General features: G+C 49.1%; 1 protein-coding gene across 1 annotated transcript; it reads right to left on the bottom strand.

Moving 5' to 3' along the window:
* Positions 1-6,517: 6,517 nt before the first annotated feature.
* On the bottom strand, positions 6,518-9,440 carry LOC136487916 (uncharacterized). The gene is made up of 3 exons (XM_066485003.1): positions 9,433-9,440; positions 6,828-7,023; positions 6,518-6,778 (listed from the first exon to the last, which is right to left on the bottom strand). The coding sequence occupies exons 1-3, from the start codon at positions 9,438-9,440 to the stop codon at positions 6,518-6,520; spliced, it is 465 nt and encodes a 154-aa protein (XP_066341100.1).
* Positions 9,441-10,210: the final 770 nt, after the last annotated feature.

Here is a 10,210-nt window from a genome sequence, read left to right as displayed (position 1 = left end):
TTTCGCATGAGAGCCTACGAGGAGAGTCGGGCCAACCTAAAAACCATGTGCAGCGGAGTTTGTACGCCCGGCACGGATGAGAAGGACTATTACGGCATAGTCGAAGAGATATACGAGTTCAAATTTAAGGGTGCCAAACCTTTTAAGCCAGTGGTATTCAAATGTCATTGGTTCGATCCTGATGTCACGAAAAAAGACCTTAAGATTGGCAAGTCGAAATTCGACAGGATTCCAACTATAAAGGAGACGATGTCTATATTGTGGCTAACCAACACGCCACGCAAGTGTATTACCTCCCATGGGCGTGCCAAAAAGATGAGAAGCTTGCGGGTTGGAGCCTTGTGCACTTGGCCTCGCCGCGCGGTAAAGCGGCTGTCCCAAACGATGATGATTACAACTTTGACCCAAACAAAGATGAGTTCTATCAACCTGAGGGGCTAGAAGGGAGTTTGCAGATAGACATTCTTTTGCTCATGGGCATGGAAGTAGACAACGACATCGATGAGGACGAGGGTGATGAGGTGCAGGATGCTGAGGACTTACGAATCCTTGAGCGATGGCAGATGGAGCGCGATAGAGTTGAGGACGATGTAGATGATGATGACGATGGAGATGATGAGGACGATGGAGATGATGCCCGACACTTAAGAGAGCTCGACAATATTGATAGTGACGACGACAATAGTGATGACGACTACACGCCAGCCATATTGTCGTTCGCGGAGATAATTTCTAATTCATGTAATACTATATTGTTATTATTATTACCTTGCAATTATGTTTCTTTACAAGTACTTGTCAGTTATTTATGCTAACTATTTTAATCTTTGTCATTGTAGGCACTCGACAAAATGCCGGGCGGAAGGCGGCATCGGCTGCATCGATAGGTCCGCTCGCAGTACCAGATCCGCCACGAGGAGCAGGCGACCGCCGCCGATGACGACGAGGAGGAGCAGTTAGTGGAGCCGTTGACCAGTAGGGGGGCCAGCCGACGTCGCACGTCGATGAGGAGGCTGCAGTTCCAGGAGGCCCCGTAAGGGGGGACGACGACGACGACGACCGGTGACGGCGGCGGCGGCGATGACGACGATGACGACGGGGGCGAGCTGACACCAGGTGAGACGGCTTCCTCAGGTTCGAGCAAGCCCTACTAGCGTGGGCCCTCGTCGCTCCCTGAGCCACGGCCGCTCCCTTCCCGCCGCCCAGTGATTCGACCCGTGGGTGAGACGTAAGTAACCATTGTTGATTTCACTACTTGTTCATATGATATGTTGAAAATCGAACTGCAGACTAACAATTGTTGTTAATGACTCGTGCAGTAGTTGGACGTTTGTGAGCAGAGGGAGCGGTTCACGCCATATCAATGGCATCCAGGGCCTGCTGATTAGGGAGTACTACCCTGGCTTCATCACCCACAAGGGTGAGGTACAGGTGCCCATGAAGTGGGAGCACTTCTCCAGCGTCATGGACTCCAACGGCGATACCCTTACGGCGAAGATCAAGAGGGAGTTCTGGGTGAGTATTTTCATCGCACCGCATTTCTCAATACTATGCATTCGTTGGACGTTCTTGAAACAATGAAATGATACATGATGTTTGTGTGCAGGACTTCTTCACGTGCGAGGAGGGGAGAGAGCAGCATGCAGCGCGAGTGCAGGAGGCGGTCTGCAAAGATCATCTCAAGGACCTGTACCACGAGGCGCATCTCTAGTGCGTCATCAGCTACTACGCCGACGTGCTTGGCCAGGTGGTGAAGAAGCCACAAGTCAGGGAGATGATACTCCAGAGGGAGACCGACCTCACAGAGGCGTAGTACATGCAGGTAATTAAGTAGGAAACATTCGTTCTGATTCCTTCTGTGAAACATTCAATTCATCTTCTGGCATGTCAAATACTTGATGTCATGCAGATGTGTCCGGGGTGGTGCGACAACTACAAGGACTATTGGGCGGCCATTGTGCGTGAGTGGACCACGGACGCGGCGTACCAAAGGCGCAGAGAATGTCGGGAGTGCCACCCGCAGATGCGAGGGGCACCACACCACCAAGGGAACCAGTCCCTCCCAGTGTTCATGGAAAGATGGGTATGCTTCTGTTGATCTATTAATTCTAGCGCGCAATTGTCATTACTTGTAACCATGTTTGTGTTTTCCTCGCAGACCCAGTCGCATGGTGGGCAGGTTGTCAACGAGTTCATGGGGTACGCCCTTGCTCACAAGGGCAAAGCGACGACGGCGGACAACATCTACGACCCGGTGGACGGGCCCGACGCGTACACCAACGCGAGCGTCTACCCCAAGCTCGCCGAGTACACCTCCGTGGCTCGCCAGCGCCATGGGGAGACGTTCGACCCCACCACCGACCCCCTGGACATGGACCTCTTGATGAGGTTGGGAGGAGGGAAGCAGCACGGCCGGTACTGGATGGCCAACAGCCCCATCGAGTCATCCTCTGTTCCCACGCTGAGCCAGATTCGATGAGACGGGACCAGGAGCTCCTCCGACATCCCCATAGCGCCTCGGCAGCCGAGCAACACGCAAATGTTCTCGGCATTTCAGGTAAGTGCAGTTTCATTCGTCGTTCACTCGTTTCACACATGTACCTTGCTTTCACATACCATCAACTTTGCGGGTGTAATATTGCAGGCCCAGATCGCACAGTTGCAGACGAACCAGGAGAACATGGTGGTGGCCCATCAGCGGCAGCTGGCGGCTGTCATGCAGCACTACCAGCGTCAGATGCAGGACTTTGCCGCCTACTTCCGGGGCCTTCAGATCCCGGGAATGCAGCAGCATGAGCTCCCTGCCTCGATCTTCGCTCCACCACCTTTTCCTGTGCCTACTCCTATAGCGACTCTGGTGAGTATATTGCCTGTTGCTTTAGCTTGTGCGGCCATCCTGCAGGTACTAATGAGATCACTTGTCCTTTGTGCAGGAACAGTCGGCGGGTTCGAACCCGACTCCTCCAGGTGCCAGCCCTCCACTGGGCCCTTCTCCACCGCACGGGTGGTCGGCTCACCCGCCCTTCCCAACTTAGGGCTTCACGTGGCCAGGGACCGCTCCTCCTCCACCGACGCAGCAGGGGCACTACGGGCCCTACTCGACGTTCCAGGTGGTGCCACAGTCAGGGTGGTCTCCGTGGGAGCAAGGTGGGGGCTCTAGGGCCCCTAGGGACGCCGGGTCGACCTAGGTACCTCTATTGCCCGCTTGTGGACTTGTCGGCCTTCGTGCCGCTGTGATGTCGGCCTTCGTGCCACTGTGGTTATCGGCCTTCGCGCCGTTGTTTTCTTGCAGGTTTTGGACATGTTATGAACTTGTTATGAACTTATATCGTGTTGAGACGTCATTTGATGATGAAATGTGATTTTTATGTGATATTCTAGTTTATTGTCATGAATATATGTGAAATTGCATGTCTGGAAAGCAAGAAAACAGAAAAAAAAAACAAAAAAAAATTCCAAGCTGGGCATTTTTCCCAGCAGAGCCCAGCTTTGTCGAGTGCTGGCGTGGCACTCGGCAAACTGACCAAACCTTTGCCGAGTGGCAGCACTCGGCAAAGAATTTTTCAAAAAAATGTTGAGTGCCTGACACATCAGCACTCGGCGAAGAATTTTTCAAAAAAAATCATTTGCCGAGTGCCTGACACGTCGGCACTCGGCAAAGGGTGCCGTCAAGTTGACGGCGCCCGTTACCTTTGCCGAGTGCTGGTGTGGCACTCGGCAAATCCTTTGCCGAGTGCCTGCCACGTGGCACTCGGCAAAGATTCCTTTGCCGACCACTTCTTTGCCGAGTGGGCTTTGCCGAGAGCCGCACTCGGCAAAGCCTTTGCCGACGGCAAAGGTTCCTTTGCCGAGTGCAGCCGGCACTCGGCAAAGGCGGCGGATCTAGTAGTGCCAGCGACAGTTCAAAATCTGAGTTACTTATCTACCTAGATGAAGCAAACCATTCTTGATGACTATAGGAGTTCTTTGAAGCCAGCGACAGTTCAAGCACTAGTTTGTACATCTAGTTGGATACGAGGTTCTAAAAGTCCTCCTGTTCTTCTGGTATGTGATGCTTAGTCTATTTTTCAACTCCATTTCCCCCCAAAGTTTGTGTATGTAAATATGTAATGCTTAATTCTTTTACTATTTTTTTACAGGGAGAAGATGGTGATGATGGTGACATTGAGACTTGAGAGTGTGGAGTTTCCAAACAGTGTGGTGGAAAGCAACTAGTAAGTCTATTTTAGAATTCCAGCAGTGTGGTGGAAATCATATTTGTTCTCACTTGATGTGTTGTTCACATACAGGTAACAAGCTACAAGGGAGAAGACAACTAGGGACCTGTTGGCTGTGCCCCATCCCCATGGCTGCTTCTGACTTGCTTTTGGTGTCAATTGGCATGCTGCTGCTCTAACAGCATTACAGCAAACCTATGTATATATTTGCTACAGACGTGATCACACTAGATGTTCCTCGTTTATTTTGCTTCGTTCTTGAATTCTGTATGGATGAATGGAATCCTTCAATGGATGATGTTGTAAACTGTATGAGTATGACTATCTTGGACTCTTGGTCATGGTCATGGTGGGCTGGCTGGACAAAAAACTCTAGTTCGATTTGTCGAACTGTGGATCAATCAATGGATGGATTATATTCTCCATTGTTAAATTTATAAGTACTTTGTTTAGTTCATTTTAAGTATGCATGTGATGTGTTTGTTGCTCACTTGCTATTATAAATTTATAATCTCTTTCTGTATCGTGTTTTTATGATTTGGCTCGCGAGCAAAACGAGCTTGTTAGCGAACCGAGCCGAGCTAGTCTGCTGGCTCGTTTGTATAATGAGCCGAGCTATAACGATATCCAAGTCTAGTTACAACTATGGTGAGGTGAAGCTATTGGTGTTGCTTGTCGGAGTGGTGAAGGAATGTAGGGGGGGGGGATTCATTCAGCTCTAAAGCAATTTGGGTTCATAGCATTTAAGGGATCAGGTATTAGTTTATGATCAAAGCTATGCATGACATTTAGAAGTGGGGCGATCATCCTCCTTTGTTAATGGAAGGTACGATAGAGGGACGACAGCGGTTCACCAGTACTGCAGCAATGTGTGGGGCGGTGGAGGCACAAGGGCGAGTGGCAACATGGGCAAGGGTGAGGTGGCACATGTTTACCATGCATTATCTATTCTCGTGATAGGTTGAGTTTGCGGATATGGCACGAATACTATTCCCATTTTTAAATATGTGATATTTATTGTCTCCAAATGAAATGGCAAGACATTTGTTCGTTGTATTGAAAAGGAGGAGGGCCAACAACTGAGTTCAGAAGTACAATGAAGACACTTAAAGGAAAAAAGAAAAAACAAGTATATGACGTTTAGGATAAGCTAATTAGTTCATTTAGACTAATTAGCATTTCCTAAATATCATCTACATAGAAAAACGGTGGAGCTATAGTACAAGCATTATATGTATCACCGTTGGCCGCCACCTCTATTATAACTTGTAAGCTACTAGTAAGAGAACTATAAACCAGTTCAGACTTCTAGATGCTGACAGATAGTAGGCTCGTTGACGAGCTGGAGCAGGAACTGGTGGTCAATCGTCCAACCATCCGCGGCGACTGTTCAAGGTGTGTGGCGTTGCTTGGTTTGCTTGCACTCCTGGGCGACATGGATCGATCGGTGATCAGTCGGTGGCGTTTTTGCATGCTTTAAGCAGCAGCAGGGACGACATGCATAGCTTGAGCTTCTTGCCCGCCGGTCTCTATCCACACGCACGGCTTGCTGTCGCTTTTGCTTGGCATGCCAAGTGAAGCGACGTCCGATATATATATCTTGGCAACATAAGTTCGACTTTGCACTAACACATATAGTAGCGCCTATCATGTCTCTAGATAGCAGCTGCTTGCTTGTGTGAAGGAAACGATTGCTCCTCCTATGGACGGTCGAGTGCGTGGGCACCGATCAATCGGCCGGCTCCTCTACCTGTACTTCACTGATGGTCGTCACATAAAAAAGGTGGTGTTTGTGGCTTAAGATAGCATGACGACGCCTATGCCAAGTTCCCGACCCAATATTCAATTCGTGCGGGCTCTTTTGACATGATTATTTCAAAATTTTCATGGTGCGACGCTGTTGTTTGTTGCAGTGGGGATGTGCGTTATACTGCTACGACGGAGGACACCGGCAGGTTCCACGGCACAAACATCCTAGGGGGCGTTTCCGGTTATTTGGGCAATTTCTCATGGCAAAGTATGATCAGTAGTCATGCCATCGGCTAGGAGATTCCGTTTCCCTTTCCCGGCGGCCGTCCTCCACTCAAAACGAGCGTTAGGAGCCTAGGACTAGGACTCTGGTCACGTTTAGGAGTATATATAACGCTGCCAACGGGAAAATGTGTTTTTTTTTCCTTCGGTTCCTTCATTTCTACGTTGCTCTATTGAATGTGCGTTCGGACGTCACGTTCCCATCGGATGCATCGAACCACACACACAAAAGCTTTGCTCGCGCGCTCCGGATGGGTCCAGCAAAGTCCTCAATCGTCGACCGGCGACCGGATGGGTCCAGCAAAGTCCTCAATCGTCGGGAACGACGACGGCGACGACGCACCCAGTGCCGGGACCCACTCATTGTCATGGACGGCGGCGAGCAGTCCGTGGCAGTCGTCGTCGACGTAACAATAATACTCGCTGCTGCTAGCGATACTGCTACTGTTCAAGGTGTTGTCGGAGGTCGCCGGAGATTCAGTCGCGGCTGTGGTGGTAGAACAAGACCGCAACAGCAGCAGCTGATGATGCTGTAGGAATCGTAATATTGTTGCTGGTGCAGCTGGCAGGGACGACTACGGCGGTGGTCTCGAGGATGACCGGCGCCTCCGCGGAGTCGTTGGCCGTGCAGGTGTGCTCCCCCACGCGCACCACCGTGTACTTGGGCGCAGCAGGGGCGGCTCCGCCGTCGTCGGCGTCGGCGTTGCGCTGCACCGTCCATTTGGCGGTGCAACCTTGCTCTACGCTCTGTGGTGAAATTTTTGCATTTTGGTCCCTTTTGAAAACATTTTTTACAAAAAGATCTATGCCAAAACGTTTGCTAAAAATAGACCATTTTTTAGGCGTCTTAGAACATGACGCCAATGTATGAGGGTCGGCGTCGACTGACACGACGCCGAGGTCTTGCCACGTCACGGACGACCCCGGTCGACGGCGACACGGTGGCGCATGAAGTCCGACACGTCGGCGTTGTGTCAGCCAACGCCACAGGCCCAACCTCGACGCGGTGGGACTACACGCCGAGATATTGGCACCATCCGGCGCGCGGCCCAGGCGGCCCAACAACGCTTCGTGGCCCAATAGCTCGGCGCGGGGTCACTTAACGCCGAGCCACCAGACTCAGCGCGGCCCGACTCAACGCCGAGGTCTGGACTCTTGAAGCCGCGCCGCGGCCCCCTTCTTCTTCCTCCTCCATTCTAAAAGCGCCGGCTCTCTGTTCGTCTCCCCCCACGCCCCCCACGAAACCCTAACCCCCAAATGCGACCCTAGGTGCCCGGATCTCGTCTCCCGAAGCTTCCTGGAGGTAATGGTCCCTCCCCTCCTCCAATCTATCCGCGTAGATGTGCTTGCATTGTCTCTAATCATGTGGAATCATGGGTGTATGGTGTTTTGGTATATGTGTATTTGCATTTGCAAAATGTATGGCTTAGGTTGATTGAGTGCATTGTTGTTTAACTATTTTATGTGCTGAACATGTTAGGTTAGTTTGGTTTCTAGTTATTTTGGTCATTAGGGTTCTTTGTTTATTGTAGGTGTCATTAGGATTAGTTATTTGTTGGTCATTAGGGTTAGTATGTATTTTAGTTATTTGTTGGTCATTAGATTTCAATTTTTTATGACTAGAAATGATTATGTTGTTGGGGTTGAAAAAGATGAAATGATATATTTTAGTTTCTACTTATTGGATTGAAACTCGCATGATATATTGATATGTGACACTACTTGTTGTGTGATGGTTGTAGATGGATAAATTAGTGAGGTTGCATCATGGAGGCTGTATTGTTATGACAAGAGATGATAGTTTAGAATTTCTGGACATGTGTGAGGAGTTGTTGATTTTTTCTGAAACATCATCTTTGACCCAGTTAGTGGAGTGAGTGAAGGTTAAGTTAGGCTGGAATGAAGGAGACGTGCATGTTTAGTTTGAAGGTGTCATAGATGTTGGGTCGTCGAAGGGTCCTCGGATCAAGCGGTTGCTCAAAATTACAAGCGAGTCTGAATGGAATGATTACAAGGCAGTTGTATTGGCCTCAGAAGTGCGGTCTTTGGATTTAGTAGTAAGTAAGGAGTCCGGCTTAGGAAATAATAACTTCAAAGCATGCCCATCTTCCCCCGCTCATATAGGTTATGGTCCTTTGTCTGAAGAAGAAATACTTGTCACACAACTAGGCCACGGTGGTGGTGAAGTGTTTGGATCGCTCGAGCGTGATGGAGGTTTGGTTTGAGGGCGGTGGAAAAAAATCAATCCAAAGTACCTTGCAACGAATATAAAGCTACTAACACTAAATCATCATACCTCCCAAATAAGCTTTTCATTACAAACCCTAAGCAAATTTGAATCCCAACAAACACAAAATTTAACTCAATGATTATAAACCAAAACATATACAACAACAACCATACATTTGGGTCATTCAATCATTTGAACCATCATACATTGCACGAATGACATGAACATGAACCAAACCTATAATGCCAAGTTCAAAAAAACACAAACAACCGAATCTAAATGGATGAAATGAAAGAGGGGAAAGAGGAGTACCTTGGCAAAACGTCAAAACCCTCGATCTGGCCTCCCAAGAGCTGGATTTAGGATTTAGGGTTCGTGGGAAGAGAGAGGAAGTGGGAAATGGCCTCCTGTTGGTTCTAAATGGAGGGAGGAGGAAGAAGGGGGCCGCGGCGCGGCCTCAACTGATCGAACCTCGGCGTTGAGTCGGGCCGCGCCGAGGTTAGCGTCTCGGCGTCAGCTGATCGCACGCCGACCTCTTGCCCACGAAGCGTTGTTGGGCCGCCTGGGCCGCGCACCGGATGGTGCCAAGAGCTCGGCGTGACTCCCCACCGCGCCGAAGTTAGGCCTGTGGCGTTGGCTGACACGATGCCGACGTACTGGGCCCCATGCGCCAGCCCCGGAGTCGTCGGTGACGTGGCAAGGACTCGGCGTCGTGTCAGTCGACGCCGACCTTCATACCTCGGCGTGATTTCCTAAGACGTTTAAAAATGGTCTATTTGTAGCAAAAGTTTTGGCAGGAGTCTTTTTGTAAAAAATATTTTAAAAAGGGACCAAAATGCAAAAATTGCGCCGCTCCGTGTGCACCTGTAGTAACTCATGCACGTAAACGTATACATACGTACGTCAGTATAGTGCGGTTGAATTTTGCAAGGTTCGTTCACTGTGCCGATTTACCGATCCATCGGTATCGGCATACAGTTTGAATCACGACAAGGGCCCACCCAACGTGTATCACGACACGACAGTCATTGTTTGACTGGTTGCAGCGTTGCCAGCAAGTAGCGAGGGGGTCCCAAATGGACTGTATGCAACGGGTTTTTTTCCACTGCAGCTACAGCAGCTGTGTGTTACTGTGTCCATATACTACTGGTGCACCTGATGAATCACTAGCTAGTACAAAAAAAACGTTTTTATTGATGGTTTTTTTAATCTTTACTGATGATTGGCGGATATTTGAACCGTCGGTGTATAAGACAAAGGCCAGTAAAAATAAAAAATTTACACTACTGTCAGTTTAAAAACCGCAAGTACAAACACATCTTACTAACAGTAGTCATATACCAACCATCAGTGTAAATATAGATATATACTAGCGGGTCAATTACATCAACCGCCAGGGGCGGATCTAGAACTAGGAAGCATGGATGTCGCTATAATGGTTATTAAGTGTGCCATTGTTTACTAGCATTGCTATAATGGTTATGTGTGCCATTGTTTCGTTCTTACATTAATTTTTTGTTGAGTTTGTGAAAGTCATTGCTGTCAAGTGATTAGCAATAGTAACACCGTGAATCCGCTCCTGTCAACCGCCTCTACAAATTGCTTTACAGAAACAAAAAAATACAGATGCCCATACACTAGTAGAGAACAGACCTTTGATCCTCGGCCAAAATGGGCTCTAGTCCCGGAATTTTTTGCCCCCGGGACTAGAAATACCTTTAGTCCCGGTTGG

This window comes from Miscanthus floridulus, chromosome 10 (assembly GCF_019320115.1).
Source record: "Miscanthus floridulus cultivar M001 chromosome 10, ASM1932011v1, whole genome shotgun sequence".
Taxonomy (NCBI): domain Eukaryota; kingdom Viridiplantae; phylum Streptophyta; class Magnoliopsida; order Poales; family Poaceae; genus Miscanthus; species Miscanthus floridulus.
This window is presented reverse-complemented; position numbering and strand designations above follow the sequence as displayed.

What these genes read in the sequence shown, in the direction of transcription:
- LOC136487916 (XM_066485003.1), bottom strand. An exon ending in TCATCCTCGAGACCACCGCC is followed by an intron (nt 6,779 to 6,827) that starts GTAGTCGTCCCT and finishes CGATTCCTACAG; the next exon opens with CATCATCAGCTGCTGCTGTT.